This window comes from Monopterus albus, unplaced genomic scaffold (assembly GCF_001952655.1).
Source record: "Monopterus albus unplaced genomic scaffold, M_albus_1.0 scaffold4.1, whole genome shotgun sequence".
NCBI classification, from domain to species: Eukaryota; Metazoa; Chordata; class Actinopteri; order Synbranchiformes; family Synbranchidae; genus Monopterus; species Monopterus albus.
In genome coordinates, this window is record NW_018127884.1 from 6,747,037 (window position 1) to 6,765,472 (window position 18,436).

An 18,436-nucleotide genomic window follows, 5' to 3' on the forward strand; every position below is an offset into this window, starting at 1 on the left:
TTATGGGGGTTTACCTGTCTCAGGGCCTTCAGGACCTGTGTGTGCGTCACCTGAAAAGCAGTGTCCCCCGGGTCGCAGGGGGATTTTGAGGGGGTGTCTGTGTTTAACCTGTCAAACCTTGCATAAAAGTTGTTGAGGCTGTCCGGGAGGGTGGCGTCCTGGGGGGCTGTGTTTGTCGATTTGTTCTTGTAGTTTGTGACTGCCTGGATTCCCTGCCACATACTGTGCATGTTGTTATTCATATAGTAGCTCTCCGGTTTTTGGAAGTATGCTCTAATGCCTGCATTTAATATCAAGCTTCAGTATAAACAAGTATAGCATTAGGCTATCAGAAAAATATATTTAAAATTGGCTACCAAGGGCAAATGTAATAAAACATCTTTTCTGATTGATATTTGATTCTGATACATATTATTAGACTGCTGATACTGATGCAACAATGTGTACGCAGCATTTTGCTGCTGTGTCCGCTCAAGGTGGAACTAGGATTAGAATCATAATTATTTTTATTTTCCATGTACACTATGTTGAACACACAAGGAATTTGAATCCTTGTCATGTTTTAGATGGTTCTTAACAGCTCCCCTGTCTTCTTTGTTTCATTTAAAAAGCCTAACCAAGGCCTAACATGTCACAAAACTGCAAAAAGATTGTTTCATCAGAACTTTTACCCTTTTTTTCCTCTGCCAATAATCATCTCACAATCCCTCGGATTTATCTAGTGGTCCATTGAAGCGGCCCTATGCCTCTAGGTTGGAAAGTGCTGGACTAAACTACTTGTTTGATTTTTTTCTTCTAGTTGACTTACAAAAGCACTATATAATTTCTAGAGGAAAATCTCAGTCCAAAAAGTAGCCTATAAATATGCAGTGGAGTAAAATTACAGTATTTCCCTCTGAAATATAATATAATGAATTATAATATAAGTACAAGTACCTCACATTTAGAACTGGATTAGGTGGAGAGCCTAAATGTCTTAAGAAAGAAAAGAAACTGAATATACGTAGCCTAGTCAAAAGAGATAAATAGAGTTCATGTGTGCACTATAGGCTGAAGAAAGAAGAAAACACTGCAATCCACCTAAGAATAAAAGTTTAAAGTTTAGTCTAAGGTTTAGCCTATATTCCACACTATAAATCACAAGGCCTGGGTAACCACTTAAAAAAAAACTTCTATATAAAGAAATTATCCCAGCTTCTTCTGCAAAGCATTCAAATTAAATTACAAAGTGTGCATTATAGCAGAAAGGCTTTACCTGTCTCCTTGTGAAACTGTGTTGTATACAAACTGCAGGGTTGAGTGGAAGGGACCTGAAATTAATACTCTTTTCCAAGACCACCATTTATCAAGACTGATTTAGTTTCCTCCAAATTAGGACATTTTGGCTACTTATGGTTGAATGAAATTAATGGTATTTAAACAAGAAAATTGAGATTATGTTCCTGGAATATGTTATGAGACACAGATTTGCTTTTATTTGCTCCACTACCAAATTTTTGGGGTTGGTTGCATCTTCTGGTGTGTGTATTTTCTGGTTTCCTTAACCTCTAGAGTCCTGAGCTTTGGAAACCCAAGCTGTGCGGTCCTCATATGAGGACGCAGGGACTCTAGAGGTTAATCTTTTAAATACATCTTATATTTGTTTGTTTTGAAGTGCACAAAACAGTGGGCTTTGGGAATTTGTAACATTTTTAGATTAAATGATAAAAGAATCTTCAGATTAACCTACTGTGAAAATAATCGTTTGCAGTCCTAATTCATTGGTTCTCCCACCACTGTAGGTGGCAGTGCGACATATAATGGCAACAAATAAAAACAACGAAAAAGAATCCTGGCAAAACCCGTTTGCGCGTGCGCGGCTCGATTCCGTAATCTTGAGGTAAAATGGCGTCGGGTGCCATTTCCACAGAGTGTAAGAAACTATACGAATTAAGAGTTGTTGATCTTAAATCCGAGCTCAAACGAAGGAATTTGGACACGTGTGGTGTAAAGAGCGTCCTTCTTGTAAGGCTAAAACAGGTAATATAAAATAAAGTTATTTTGCAAAAGAACGTGAAGGAGCGGGGAAATCCGATGCAGAGTTGCTAATGCTAATGTTGTGAGAGCTTCTTGGCTAGGCTAGGTGCTAAAGGTAGCCAACAGTCGGTCGCAGTGACCGCTGACTTACTTTATCTATAACTGTGTAGCTTAACTAAAGCTACAAAATACCTGTCAGGAAAAATTTGTAATGTTAATGCTAGTTACTCGTGCTTCAGTGGTTGCTGGGAAAAATAATAATATTACATCTGTATTATTTAAGATACGCGTAAATAAAGGGGGTAACACGAGCACGAAAGGCACATTGTGCTTGAATATGGCTTTCTGAACCTGTCGAGCTTTACGATATATTATGTGATCACTTAGCGTTTTACGTGGATTGATTTGATTGATCACGATAAAGCACGTAGGTTAAGATGCAACCATGGTGGATTTAGATGTTCCTTTTTTATCCAGTGAACAGACCGTCGAAATGAATGGATTTCAAAGTTCACTTGATTTGCGATTTAGACAGGATTCATTTTGGGGTTAAAATGGAAATATTCATTACAACATTACAAGTGATGTTTTCTGACTTGATGTTTGTTTAAAAGATTAATCTGAATTCTGTAACATTTAATGATTAATGTCTGTGATATCCTTCCTTGCATTTTGTGCTGCAGAGTCTGAAAATGCACTGAATAATATGTGAACATGTGAACTAGATGTCATTTGCTACCCTGTGCCCTCACCTTTTAAATTTGAACCTACACACCCACACACACAAATAACAGCCTTTTACAGCCTCTGGGTTTTCTTAAAGCTTATATATAGAGCCAAACATTACCTCACGCTGCCCAGTAAAACTAAGGGAACCTCACAGACATGGGTATTTCATGCACAGCACTGCTAGCTTGACTAATACACACTCTAAGCTAAAAATGGTGCATAGATGTGAACCTGGACAACAGAAGTTTCGACAGCTGTGTTAAAGAGTGAACAACGAAAAATTCTACAACATATTATGCCAACTTGCATGTCAGTATCATGGATGTTTTATGGGGAGCCTCCCGACTTCAGTAAGTGCACCAATCTTCTTAATACATGCATGAAACACACATCTATGTGAATATGAATGACTTGGGGGTTATTTACTGCTCACTCATCTAACCCATAAACAAGGCTACCATGGCCAAGATTCAAACTATCTGGACTTTTTCTAAAAATCTTTTATCATATGTAGCTCAGTTTATTTTGTCTGATCAGGCAGATGAGTTTGCAGTTAATTGGACAATTACTGGTAGGTGAAAGAAGCCTGGAACATGATAAGCCTGAAGCATAATATTGTGCACTGTGCTTTTCTTAATGTGTGTGTGTGTGTTTTTTTTTTTAAGGCTATTGAGGATGAAGGTGGTGACCCAGAAAACATTCAAATCCAGGTTTCAGCTGACTCATCAACTCGGAAAAGTGGAAAAGCTAAAGGTAATCTTATGTTTATTTTCTTCTGTAGACAGGGTGGTTAAGCAAGTCTGTATTTTTGTGTTTTTTTTTTTCATGTTGATTTTCATTTTTCAGGGAAAAAAATGGACTCGGATGCAGACACCACAGCGGAAGAGGACGCGTTTTCAAAGGTGACTGTGGAATGTTGGCCACAATTCTGCTTGCTTTTGTCTTTGCCCTGTCTTCATTACTGTTTACAGAGTTCTCATACATTCTCACTAGAGCCTGACCAATATAGGATTTTTAAGGCAGATACCGATTTGGATATTTGATGATTTAAAATTCTGATATATCTGTCAAATTTATTTATTTATTTTTTGATAAACACCTAAGATGAACAAAGATTTTTCCCTAAGATTTTCCTTGAACTTTATTACTCCTGCTGCTGCTACCACTACTGCTACTACTACTGCTAATAATAATAATATGATGATAATAACAACAACCCATTTATTATTACTCTTGTGAATACAATTATATGATAATCAGGGCACTCCTTTGTAGGCAAAAAAAATTATATATATATTTGGTCATGCAATAATTATTACCTTACACCTAATTTGGCACAGTGACTACTCTCAGTGTAGCATAGTTTATCAGATTCGTCTTTAGTTGCCAATTATGTTTGAATATACAGGAATTTGACCCCAGTACAGAGACTCTCAATGTGTTGTAAGGCAACGGAAATAGAAAATAACAATGAGAATAAAAAAAAAAGTAGAGCAATAAAAATGAGAATAAGAATATCTCTTATCCCTTTACTGTTACTCTTTTAATTCTATCCTGTGCTATACTGCTCCACTGTTTATCCTTGTCTTTACTTTTGCACATAATGCTTATTCTTGAACATGTTGGCGTTTGTTTTTATTCTTGCACACAGTGTTCAGTCCTGCACATACTGGCACTGTACACAGGTACAGTGGGGCAAATAAGTATTTGATACACTGCCGATTTTTCAAGTTTTCCCACTTACAAAGAATGGACAGATCTGTAATTTTCTTAGGTACACCTCAACTGTGAGACACAGAATCTACAAAAAATTCCAGAAAATCGCATTGTTAGATTTTTTTTAACTAATTTATTTCAATTTTATTGCATGAAATAAGTATTTGATACAATAGAAAAATAGAACTTAATATTTGGTACCGAAACCTTTGTTTACAATTACAGAGGTCAGACGTTTCCTGTAGTTCTTGACCAGGTTTGCACACACTGCAGCGGGGATTGTAGCCCACTCCTCCATACAGGTCTTCTCCAGATCTTTCAGGTTTTGGGGCTGTCGCTGGGCAACACGGAGTTTCAGCTCCCTCCATAGATTTTCTATTAGGTTCAGGTCTGGAGACTGGCTAGGCCACTCCAGGACCTTGAAATGCTTCTTACGGAGCCACTCCTTAGTTGCCCTGGCTGTGTGTTTGGGGTCATTGTCATGCTGGAAGACCCAGGCAGGACCCATCTTCAATGCTCTTACTGAGGGAAGGAAGTTGTTGTCCAAAATCTCATGATACATGGCCCCATCCATCCGCTCCTCAATACAGTGCAGACATCCTGTCCCCTTTGCAGAAAAGCACCCCCAAAGCATGATGTTTCCACCCCCATGCTTCACGGTTGAGATGGTGTTCTTGGGATTGTACTCATCCTTCTTCTTCTTCCACCAAATACAGTGAGTGGAGTTTATACCAAAAAGTTCTATTTTGGTCTCATCTGACCACATGACCTTCTCCCATGCCTCCTCTGGATCATCCAGATGGTCTTTGCATTGACCAGGTCCTCCCGTGTAGTTCTAGGCTGATTCCTCACCTGTCTCAGGATCATTGATACTCCACGAGGCGAGATCTTGCATGGAGCCCCAGTCCGAGGGAGATTGACAGTCATCTTGAATTTCTTCCATTTTCTAATAATTGCGCCAACAGTTGTTGCCTTCTCACCAAGCTGTTTGCCTATTGTCCTGTAGCCCATCCCAGCCTTGTGCAGGTCTACAATTTTGTCCCTAGGATCCTTAGACAGCTCTTTGGTCTTGCCCATAGTGGAGAAGTTGAAATCTGATAGATTGTGTGGACAGGTGTCTTTTATACAGGTAACGAGTTCAAACAGTTACAATTGATACAGGCAATGAGTGGAGGATAGGAGGGCTTCTTAAAGACAAACTAACAGGTCTGTGAGAGCCAGAATTCTTGCTGGTTGATTGGTGATCAAATACTTATTTCATGCAATAAAATGGAAATAAATTATTGAAAAATCTAACAATGTGATTTACTGGAATTTTTTTGTAGACTCTGTCTCTCACAGTTGAGATGTACCTACGATAAAAATTATAGATCTGTCCATTCTTTGTAAGTGGGAAAACTTGAAAAATCGGCAGTGTATCAAATACTTATTTGATGCACATTTACTTAATATGTATACTCTATGTATACTGTATACCTTGCATATTTTACTCGATATATATATTTCTTATACTCTTATATTTATACTTAATCTTGTTTTTTTCTTTATACGTTTTTTTTTTATGTGTGTTTTAGCCTTACACTTTTACATTTGTTTACTTTGGGTGCGGTGATTTTGATAATCATTGCTGTTGCTACTGGATACCAGAATTTCTCTCGGGATCAATAAAATATCTAGCCATCTATGAGAAACCATTTTTTGACCCCATTTAAACCATCTAAAACATGGCATGTATGCATCTAATACTTCATGACTGTCTACAATGAGCACCTGCAACTTTGGGATTTCACACTAAAAGAAAGTCACTTTCGGCTTTTCCCATTTAGGAGTTGCCACAGCAAATCGTCACACTGATGATTTGCATGTTGACATTTGGCACGTGTTTTACGCCGGATGCCCTTCCTGACGCAACCCTGAAATAGAGGCTAACTAGCATTATTTGCTACCAGGCTATGTTAGATAGGCTAATTGTTCAGCTCTCATTAATCTACGTGTACCTTTTAGAAGTAACAAGCTAGGGAAAAAAATAGAACTGTTTGCTAGAACTGCCACATTGTTCCAGAAATAAATCTGTGATCAAGTTTGTCAACTGTTTAGCTTATATCACTAAACTACCATAACATTAGATGTAGTAGTGTACCTGATCATAGTATATCTGTGATCCATACAGACCACCCACCATGTTTCGGCACACACATTAACCGTGGATTAATTGCAAAGTTTAACCATCATAATGCAGTGTTCCCAAAGAATAGGCTTTGTGCATGACTGTTAATATTTTTCTGCCTTGTGATGCTGAGGATTGAGGATTTCATCGCTAGAGAAATGTCTGCTGCATACTCTGAATGGCTTGTCACATTGTGGTTTGTCAAAATGGTGAAAGATCAATACAGAGTTGTAACAGCTTGAATTAGATAGATAGATAGAAATACTTTATTAATCCCAATCTGGGAAATTGCATTGTTTCAGCAGCGGTTCACACTCAATATCAAGCACACCTACCAATAAATAGAATAGATAACTCACAAAAAATATTACAGCAAAGTGGAACACAAAAATGGTCATGTGAACCACTTTTCCTTTGCTGAAATGCGTTTACATGTTTTAGATTATATTTACACCTCATTTGAATTTATTTTTGCCTCAATATTTGATTATAGTACTTTATATTGAAAAATAAAAAAAAACCTACAATGAATTATATGTTTAAACATAGCCAGAACTGGAGTTGAAATGTTTGTCAGCTCACCCCACTGTCTTCTTTTCCAGGAAACTGAAGAGTGCGAATCAGAAAAAGGTACGTATGCCAGCACACTCAAGCCGGGTGCTAACATTAGGTTTATTTTTTTATTTTTTTAACTTTTTTTTTTACAGCTAACACATATGATAACAGGAAATGCCTGCTGGAATGCATAACCTACATTTTGTGGTACTTCATGCTTTTCCAAGCTAATGCATTATCTAGGTCACAATACGCTAAAGGGAGTAAGGTGGACATGCTTAGTGAAGACCGAGTCAGTTTGTTTTCTTTGGTAATTGGTACACATTAATTACTGGATGTGGGTTGCCTTGACTCAAGGAACCCACTTTTCTTGGATTATTCAAAGTGTTACAGAAAGGTTCTGGGATATTCATTGCATCTGGTATTCAGCTTCCTACTTTCCCCATGGACGTGAAGAGTGAAGGTTCACAAACAAGCTGACATTTTATGATCTCCAGTGAACTGGAAGAAGAAACGGCTTGTGGATCTCGAGGAACATCGCACTTTCCCTTGGCATTTTAATTAACAATGTTCATGGACAGTCTGGTGACAAGTGCACTGGGTAGGTCTGTATACTGTGCTGTACTTTACCACAGGAATTGGACACCTTAATGCATGTCTTATCAGGTGACTTGTGAAAAGACTGGGATTTGGGTAGCCTCCTACCACCTTGTAAAGAAGCAGAGGTCTTTTGTAAAGAGGCGACCGAAAGATGAAGAGACTGCGTACATTCATTGCTGACAATATCGATCAAAATTGCTCACTTTCCTGCCTGCTCCCTGCAACCCCAGCACAATGTGTGCTGTGAAAAGATGTGACATACAGCATGGTCCTGGACTGGAAAGGACCAACAAAGACTGATCAAAGATGCCTACTTTTTTACACAGCTGCGTACAGTTGACTGGACTATTTTCAAAAGGTTGGATTTGATGATGGAAGAATTTTTCCACGTGGTCTGAAATCTGCTGAAAAGACACTGACTTTGATTACTGAAGAAATAGGATGTTGAGGATTTTCTGAAACTGATGATTTTTGTGTGTGTGTGTGGTCTGACCTCCTGGGGATACATTTTGCATAATGGAAAGAACTGAAGGATCAACTCATGGGATTTTCCTCCTTGTTTGAGCTTTTCCACAAGATTCCCACCTGGAGAACTGCCAGATGTTGTAGGAGGCACATGGAATTGCACGTTGAGTATGAATTATGACTCAAGTATATAAGGTGTCAAGAAATGAAGAGCACTGAGTTATCTTCCATTTTCAGTGAAGATTGTGTGTTTTGTGTCTTCCTGTGGTGTCTACACCCTCGATGACCATTAACACTAAATGTGCTTTCTATTCTACTTTTTAGGTCAAGTACCATGCGACATGTGAATGTTAAAAGTTGTGTTTTGCCATGTTTATCCTTATTGAATCCCTCAGATGTAACTGATACAGATGATGGTACACGTGAAAATTCTAAGCCTGCACCCTGTGAGGATAGCCTCACTCAGCCCGAGGCTGAGCCTGAACCAGAGTCAGAAGCTGTGGCGGCTGAGGCTGATTCAGAACCTGAGCCAGAGGCCGATGCCGACCCAGAGGTGGATGAGGACGCCGACCCAGAGATGGATGGGGAGGCTGAGCCAGAGGTGGAGACCGACCTGGCTGAGATGGATCCTGAAACCGTTGATTTCTCTAAAGAAACTGAGGACGATCATCTGTCTGTCTCGATCCAAAATGAAGATGCCATCACCCTTGATGTTGATGGTGATGATCTCCTGGAAACAGGTAAACATGTGAAACTTCCAGATCCAGAGGGCGAGAAGGGTACAGATGAGCCAGAGGCCTCTGCTGAGACGGGCCCAGATGATGACATGAAGACGGAAGAGACAGAGGGCCACAAAGATGGTAAGAAAGATGATGGATCCAGGTCTGAGAGTATGAAGAAAGACGGCAGGGATTCCTTGAAGAAGGCTGAAACGGGAGATAAAGAAAAGGATTCTGGGAAGAAAGGCCCCTCCACTACTGGGGCATCAGGTCAAGCAAAGAGGTTTGTCTTTCTATGTCAGTTCTTTGATACTACTACCAAGTCCAGCTCACTAAGAACGCAACATTGTGGGTAGCCTCAAGATTTTTTTTGCCATAAGGGAAATGATCACTGATGTACCTAATCCTCCCATTTACTACTTTGATTTATTTTTCTGAAGTTGGTTAAATTGTGACATTAACCAGAAGCTGAGAGACCCTCTTATTTTGTTACTTTGACCTTTCCAGCACTTTTAAAGCCTTTTCCAGATTCTACACAAGGCACTATAAAAGAGCATTAGTGCTCGTGATGGCAGTTTTTTCCCTTTCTTTTTGGTCAAATGATTCGCTGTGAAGTTGAACAAACCTCTGAAGATTTCATTGGTCCAGGGAATAAATTGGCTCACAACCTGACCCATCTCACCACTGGAAAATCAATGAAGCCTTTGAGACATTGGCTCAGATCCACGTCTTGTCTTCAATGTTTTTTTTTTTTTTTACCCGAAAAGTACAAAAATATTTTCTTTTTATTCTACTAGATGTATGGCTGTCACTTTACACAAAGTTTTTGTTTACTGTCACTTATTTTCATTTCTGCTGTTGCAACATTTGCTCCATAGCTCTTCAAGAGACAGAGATGGAAAAACTGCAAAAGATGAAAAGGGTAAGATGTCCAAATGTTTTAGAAATAAACGAGGAAAACCATTTTCTCATTTCATTCAACTTGATGCCGTATCTTTTTTTAATGCCCAGTGTGACTGTTGATTATGTTTTGGAAAACATCTTTATAAGGAGGTGGCAGCAGTAGCAGCAGCAGCTCTTATCGTAACCTGTGGGTGAGCGGCCTGTCCTCAAACACCAAAGCAGCTGATTTAAAAAACCTGTTCGGCAAATATGGGAAGGTAAAAAAAAAAATGCTGATTTTTAGTTGTTGCTCATTTTGTATATGTCTGAAAACATCATAGTAATTTTTTGCTCAGTGTTTTATCAAACTGTTGAAATGACATTTGTCTTCAACAGGTTTTAAGTGCCAAAGTGGTGACAAATGCTCGCAGCCCGGGTTCAAAATGTTACGGCTTGGTGACCATGTCCTCCAGTACAGAGGTGACACGGTGCGTCTCCCATCTCGACTGCACAGATCTCCACGGACAGCAGATATATGTTGAAAGAGTAAGTTATGAAGCAGATGAAATTGTTTACCAGAAGGCTACAGAGAGGCTTGTGTCATTTATGTTTCACTGCTGCTGTTTTTCAGGCCAAAACTGATCCATTCAAAAAAGAGCCCTCAAAGAAAGAAGCAGAGGACAAAGCAAGCTCCAGTAAATCAAGCGATAAGCGCAGTATCACTGGAACAAAACAGACTAACAAGTGGGTAATCGAAAAAGTTGAAAACAATAATTCGTTGTTGATTGAAAGCACATTTAGCCTTTTGTTCTCCTTGTGTGTAGAGCACAGCCATCTTACAAAAAAGAAGACAAGAAACTGGATAAACTTTCAGAAAAGGACAAAGATTCATCCAAGAAACAGGAGGCCAAAAGTGGAAAATCTGAGTCTGCGTCATCTAACTCAGGACAAGATTCTTTGAAGAAAGATGACAGAAAGCATGGGCGTAAGATTTCCTCACTAATTTAGAAAGTCCAATTGTATTAATACGTCGGCGTGTATGTGTTCTCTGATTGTTACATTTTCTCTAGGGACAAAGAGCCCAGGCAAAATGGTGGTGGTAGATTCTAATTTTGGCAAAATTAGACCTTTCAGAAGGGGAAGGGTTCTTGATAAGGTAATAGCTTTATTTTTATTTGATTATATTATGTTTCAGCGGATATTTAAATTTTGAGTCAAATGATGATAAATGAGAGTTTTTTTTTTTCCCCCAGCCCTTTTTCAATGTGAATGTTCAGAGGCGGCCAAAGTGGTTGATCCCTCCTGAAGAGGTATAAAACTCACATAACATATCTCTTTGTTTTTACTTTTAACGTTTCACTTATGAGCTTTTTTTTAACTTTAATTTCTATTGTTCTTTCCCAGATAGAGATGATGAGAGAGAAACAGCGAAATTTTGCTAACAAGGGGGAAGAAAAAGACATCCTGCCTTTTGAGAAGATGAAGGAGCAGAGATTGCGTGAACGGATGGCTCGTGTGGAGCGTGTCCGTAGAGCCGTAGAGTTGCGCAGGTAGCCTGCAACAATCCACAGTTCACATACATTTAGAAAATGTAAAATGAAGAGGTGAATGTTTATTTATTGATGATGGCTGTTTTTTGTAGGCGACGTGAAATTGCTGAACAAGAACGTCGGGAGCGTGAGCGGATCCGTCTGTTGCGGGAGCGTGAAGAACGAGAGAACCTGCTCAGAGAGCGCCAGAGACTGGAGATGGAAAGACAAAAACTGGAAAGGGAGCGCTTGGAGAGAGAAAGGCTTGAGAGAGAGAGAATCCGTATAGAGCAGGTACTTAGAGTACAAATAAATTCACCTGCTTGTCAATGTAAAGGCCTTTCCACAGTCAGATTGTCAGGCTTTTCTGTAAACTGTCTAAATCAGGATGAATGATTATATCAAACAGTTGCACTCCAGGATTTCAGGTATGCAGTAGAAAAAAATGAAATATGGAATTGTCTATTGGCAGGAATTAAATGATTTGCATTTTACCACTTGTTCTTAAATGCTTCCACATAGTTTTTAGAAAGATGTTAAAACCATTCAGGTAATGTGATTATTTTTTTATGTGTGCTTGTAACTGTAGAGCAATATCCATATCTCTCAATCAGGAACGCCGTAAAGAGGCAGAACGCATGGCACGTGAACGAGAGGAGTTGCGGAGGCAGCAGGAGCAGCTCCGCTACGAACAAGAAAAGAGAAACAACTTAAAAAGAGGCCGTGAGGTGGAACACGGGTATATGCGCTGTTTGGCTTTTGTCACTCAGCAGTTTGGTGGTGGTGTGATTATAACAAACTGTTCCATTGTTGGGTTCGAGAAATGTTGCCTATGAAAAAAGCATCAAACTCCTCAGCTCATCAGAAAGCAGAGTTTTGTTGCTTAGTGCCTGTGAGGAGGCTTGATCTAGTGAAGCTTGCAACAAGGAAAAAGACTCTTTCAGCAAACTTAGGCCATAAGGGTTGCTATTTAAGCACGACTCATGAGGTATGTCTGTATTTGCTGTTTCAGTCGGAGGGACGATTCCTATTGGAACAGCAGCAAGAAGATGCAGTCAGAGTCTGATGTTCGTTTGAACCAAAGTTCAAACTACAATCGACAGCAAAACCGCTTTTCAAACTTCAGTCCCCGAGAGAGGGGGCGCTTTCCAGAGGCTACTGCAGAGCAGCCCAACACATACGACAGGTACAAATCTTGAAATTAATAGGAACTGTGGCAACATTATTAGTCACAAGAAGCCTTTTTCACAGAAGACATTCTGACTTAAAAGCAGTTTCTGGGTCCTGTTATTATGTACACTAACTGGCTCGCTTTTATGACTTACTGGGACACTTGAATAAAACAGAGCCAAAAGGGTATCAGCTGCAATGGAAAGCTTTCAGAACGTGTCAGAACAGACGTAAGCTTGTGGATAGTGAGTCTGTACTATTGCTTATATTCCCCTCTGGTCCACAGTAAAAGATCAACTGTTAATGCTGCAGACTTTTGTGATGTAATCCCATTTTGGTCTGTGTTTTACTGCTAGGCGTAACCGGTTTGAGGGTGAGCCAGAGGTAAAAAAGAGTCGCCCCATTCCTCACAGAGAGAGTTCTGGCTTTGAGCGCTATCCCAAGAACTTTGAAGCCGTCCGCAGAGCTGAGCCACCACCTCCTCCACGCACCGAACTCCGGGACACAGAGCGCAGGGATAGAGATGAGAGACGACCCGTGCCCATGCACGATCGCCCTATGGGGGCCAGAGCTGCAATACCTGGCATGTCACACAACCGCCCACCCAGGGAAGGAGGCCATGGGTGGAAGAATGATGGTGGGATGAACTCCAACAAGGGAGACATACGGTATAGAATAATGCAGTTGTTGAAAAGAGGCATTGTCTGCTGACTTGTCACCAGTAAGTGAAAGCTAATTTCTTTGTATTAATTCTGTCGCCTGCTGAAATGCTGGATTGAGCAGAAGACCTATACGTATACGTGCTGATCGATCAAGCAGAGATGGTCCAGGCCCTGCACTTAGAGGGGGCTCCTCATCCACCCATGGAAGAAGCAGCTTCAGTGATCGAGATGGAGGAAGACCCATGGTGATGAGTGATCAGGTCAGCTTATCTTCTAAGAGTCCGAGTGCATTTCTTAGGTTCCTCCCGTACTAATGGTACAGGCTAACAAGATGATGAACAAACAGGTCACGCAAAAACATGAATATCTGAAAGTCATGTTAAGTCTTGAAGTTCTTTAAAAATTCAGCTAGTGCTGGACTCAATTTTTCGATGAGTCCATCCACAAACTGAATTGACTTCATTTGTAGCTTTGAGTAATTGTCATTTATCAAATGCCAAATGTTAAGTGATTCCAGTCTGTCAAGTGTGATAATTTGCTGCTTTTATCTTGTTTATCTCATTTTAAATTGATTACATCTTGGGATTTGAACTGCCTGAGCCTGTAAAACTGCCTCCTGCCCCTCAGGTTCCACTTCTGCCCTGCTGACACTTGGTGCTGCACACCACACTGATATATCACTAGATTCTGATATGTCTCCCAAATAGTTTTTGCAAATTTAAGCTCTCAGCTCTATTGTTAAACTAGTCCTAGGGAGCTCCAGAATACTTTTTTGGTACAGGCCCACACTGCTGAGGCAGCGTGGGCCTCTCAACCACTTTATAATGTTTCTGCCATCTCCTCCGGTGAAATGGGGACACTCGGACACCACAACAATCTTGGCAGCTCTAACAGTGGTGGAACTGCCTCCTCATCTACACAGAACCTTTACTTGAAAGCACACTGTTACAATGGAAATACTCCTTCTCTGGCTTAACCTTCAGCTTTAGCCCACTTCCACTTTTATCCAGCAGCGCTTTAGCACTTGGTGCTGGGGTAGTGGTAGTTGTTATGTCATCCATGTACACCCTTGTGAGTGGAAAGAAAGCACAGCCCTGACTGAGGCCTCTCTCTTCCTGCGACCTACTTTGGTGCCCTAATAATAACCACCATTGCTATGGTAAAATCTAAAGGGGAAATTGTGCACCCTGCTTTGATGCCTGTCTTCAACTGCTGCAGTCAACTCTGCAGTTGTGAAACATCCCTATGTCCTGAAAATATTCAGTCAGTAGCCCATTAATTATTGAAATACTGTTTTTCACACCACTTATTTTGACATATGATTCAGAGGCAATGAGTAATGTTAATTCAGGAGATGCTGAAACACGAGTGTGAGTTTCCCACGAATTTAGATATTTTGCAACTGATGGGTTGTTAGCGATAAACTGTCAAATCTGACTTAACATTAGTTAGTTCAAACTAGAGTTGCAATGGTATGAGATTTTCACAGAATAACCGTCAGGGTTTCACAGTATTACACAATTACTGCTATTATCAGCTACACCCAACCTCACAAGAATTTAAAAAAGCGGGTCTTTTTTATTGCAAGTGACAGTCGATTGAGCTGGATTGCAGAACTAGATTGACCCTAAAAAATAAACAGTTATAAAGATGATTAGAAAAGCAGCATATATAACTGTGTTGTATAACTAAAGCATGTATGCATGTTAGCACCAGTAGTAGAGGAAGTATTCACACCCTTGTGTAAATGTACTGATATCACGCTGTAAAAGTAGCCTACTCCTGACAGCCTGACAAAGTCCTGCATTAATAACGTTAAGTAAAAGTAGGTATTAACACAAAAATGTACTTGGTGTTAAAAGTAATAGTAGGCTTTTCAATGCAGAAAAATGTTATACTAATTACAATATCAGCCTGTCACTCATGCACTGATGTAACAGCAGGACTTCGCTGTTGCTCTGCTGAACTGTTTTGTATCAAAGTGCAACTATTTTCATTATGGATTAACCTGCTGATTATTTACTTCAGTAGTTGACTGACTGGTTTATAAAACTTCTAACAATAGTGAGACATGCCATTACAGTTCTCTAAACGATTATTACAAAAGTTGTTGATTTACTGTAGGTGCACAAACGTGCAGCCAGATCTGGATCAGTGCAAGTTCTTTTGTAAGTCGGAGGTTAGCGAATGAACAAAAACTGGAAAATGATTTCTATACCGCATTTTATAACCGATGTTTGCTGTTTGAGATTAAAGTTATAAATGGGTTACATATTTTGATCTGTACAGTGGGATGGTGTTCTCGGAAGTGTTTGTTTTTGAGATGTCCAAAGTAATCCTGCACTGCTGATTTAAATTTCTTTTTTGGTGGATAGTTTGGCAATTCCAGCCTCCTCCGCTCTGCCATTTGTCTGCTTCATGTGTGCATGTGGTGCCTGTTGTAGAGTCTGACAGGCATTTGGGGAAGAAAGGTGCACACACATTGCATTTTTTTTTCTTCAATACTGGCAATAAGCAAATGAGCATGGTATTATAACTTGTCAATTTTCATACCGTGGTATACTGCACCAACCCTAGTTCAGTTTACGGTCCTCTCTCTTTCTCCCTCTCGCCTCCACTTCCTGTATCTGTCCTAGCAAATTAAAATCCCTATGCTGAGTTGTGTAATTGGGTCATCATGATAGTTCTTAGAATTCTGAAACAGAGGTGACAATAATTTTGCAGTGGCAGGCCACCACTGCTAAATGTGTATATACCAGAAATACTGTTACACTTATATTTATTAATTCACAGAAGACCCCTGATTGTGACTCTAAAACTCTTCCGTCTCTGCAGCCATTCAGCTCTGGCCGCCAAGTCGTTGTGGAACGTCACAGCAGGGAGCAGGGACTGAGGAAGGAGTGGCAAGGTGGATCGAGCTCCCAAGGCGGGGGCTTCCCTGATAATCGCAGGATGGGAGACAGCCGGGCCAGCATGATGGCTCCCTCCAGGTATATCAGGGTTATGAACCACTGATGAGAAATATGTGGCCCCTGCTCCAGCTGACTCACACCTGAGCTTTGTCTTTCTGCAGTCACTCCTCATCTGGAATGAGCCGAATTGTACAGATCACCAACTCCTCCATTCCAAGTGGTGGCAGCGTGGGTGGATTCAAGGCCTTTAAAGGAACACAGCGGCAGTACTAATTGTAATGCTGATACTATAAAGCACCTGAAAATCTGAAGACTTTCTGAACTCTCTTTTCAGAATATTAGCTGCTTTAGGTGGCCCAGCTGTAGACATGAAGTTGTTGACACTATTTTATTTTGTATAGACAAGTCTTTACCTCAGTGTATGGTTCTCTTGGCAGTTCCACTGAAATCGTTAAACATCCCTGAGCACATTTTATCAACTTAGGAAGATAGTGTACAGCCCTAGTCTTTGTAACAATGTTTTGAAGTGATGCTACCAACGTCTCATCTAATTGAGTGTTGTATGTACATTTCCAATAGTCTAGTGTTACACTTGGTTGCTTTTACTTTTATTATAGAACTGGAGTCATTTTTTAACACGTGGTGTGAATTTCTTGTTTTGGAAAGATGTGGATTTGTGAAAACAACTTTGATAATGGCCTGCCCTGTATCAAAATGTCTCTTATGCCGTGAGTAGAGTTAAGCACAGGCCTGTGTCTCTGAAATAAAATCTGTTCGTTACTGCAGGGCATTCACTGGTCTTGAAAGAGCCATAACACATTGTTTTATATTTCACTTATTGTTCCGCTGACTCTGGAAATTTGACAAGCAGTGGCTATAAGTCTGGGCTTCAGTCATTTCTCAGTATACAGTTTGTAAGATGCACAGTACTGTGGCAACCCACATGCTTTATTTAAAATGAATCAAGCAGGAAGTACTTCAATGGCAGCATGTGGAGTTTTTGGATAAAAAAATGTACACGACATGTTTGAACTTTAAAGCAGGCAGTGTCAGGTGTGACCTAACCTGTTTTTGTATTTTTGTTTTTTTTTTTAATAAAAAAAAATCTGCCAGGTTTATCATTTTAATAGCTGGACCAATGCCACACGTCTGTGCACGTACTTGCTTACATCACACACTGTACCTACGCACCTGCTGTAATTGGTTGATAAAGTTGATTAAACTACAAAAAAAAAAGTAGCAGAATGACTCATGCTGACTGTTCAGTCACCATAACCTCTGCTTCTTCTCACCCCGTCTTTAATCTTGTGTGTATTGTGTAGCTGCAGGGCCCAAATGCAATACAATGCACACAGCATAGCTGCATTGTTTTCCCAGAAGCAAGAAAGAACCGGTACTGCTATGCTGGGACAGTATTTGGTCATTTAAAAAAACAACTTTAGTAACATGTAGAACAATATGAGCAAAAATAGTAGGGCTTTATTTCGATTTTTACTGTACCCCTCAGCGTGAGTTCTCAGACAGATGTGCAGTATGTACCAAAATATTCTGAGCCTGAGGTGAGTGGGGAATCTGGTCTACTTTCCTACGGTACATAGAAATAGCGGCTGGCTTGTGAGCAGTGGCAAATACCGAATATGCATATCTATTAAAATGTGAGTGTATTTAAGAAATAACTTCCACATGGTGACTTGATTATACTAATCTATGTCAAAGTGCTTTATTTTAGTAAGTGGACAAAAAGCACATGAAGCATTCACTGGTTCTCTCTTCAGTCATTTATAATAAATCAATAAATTAGCTGTCATTTTACAAACAATCAGGAGATTTCACAACCTTTGGCTCAATTTCTTTAGCGCTTAAACTTTAAACACCATTTTGTGATCCAGTGCACTGACTTGACCTGACTTTGGTACAGTTTCCAGTTGCAGTAGTTGACTCTTGAGTTTCCCTTATTTTTTTTTAGGCCTTCTATTTTTGTGCATAGTCAGGTGTGTGTTTAGGTCAAACTAAAATATTTTTCATGCTTTGCTTTGTGTTCATTTAAGCCTCCAAGCTCAAAGTGTTTGCTTTGGTCACCTGTCACTGGATTTTACACACTTTTTTTGTACTTGTAGTTTCTTCTCTGACATTCACAGTCATCTGAGGGACCTCAGATATAAGCATTTTTATACTAAGAAAAGTTTCTAATCAGCTGAATTGGACACAGATGAGTGATTTTGGGAGATAAGACTTAATTCAATAGTGGCATTTTTCCTCAAACCATAACGTACAAAAAGTATTCAACTAGGGGGATTGTATCCGGTCAAAGCTG

The 18,436-nt window shown here is 39.9% G+C and overlaps 1 protein-coding gene across 1 annotated transcript; it reads left to right on the forward strand.

The window, feature by feature from the left end:
• Nucleotides 1–1,848: 1,848 nt before the first annotated feature.
• On the forward strand, nt 1,849–17,361 carry sltm (SAFB-like, transcription modulator). The gene is made up of 20 exons (XM_020605658.1): nt 1,849–2,019; nt 3,411–3,498; nt 3,592–3,647; nt 7,231–7,258; nt 8,644–9,250; nt 9,846–9,889; nt 10,018–10,127; nt 10,246–10,395; nt 10,481–10,593; nt 10,674–10,834; nt 10,920–11,005; nt 11,103–11,159; nt 11,254–11,399; nt 11,492–11,672; nt 11,993–12,117; nt 12,391–12,564; nt 12,905–13,216; nt 13,332–13,470; nt 16,046–16,200; nt 16,284–17,361. The coding sequence occupies exons 1-20, from the start codon at nt 1,885–1,887 to the stop codon at nt 16,393–16,395; spliced, it is 2,979 nt and encodes a 992-aa protein (XP_020461314.1). The 5' UTR covers nt 1,849–1,884; the 3' UTR covers nt 16,396–17,361.
• The last annotated feature ends 1,075 nt before the right edge of the window (nt 17,362–18,436 follow it).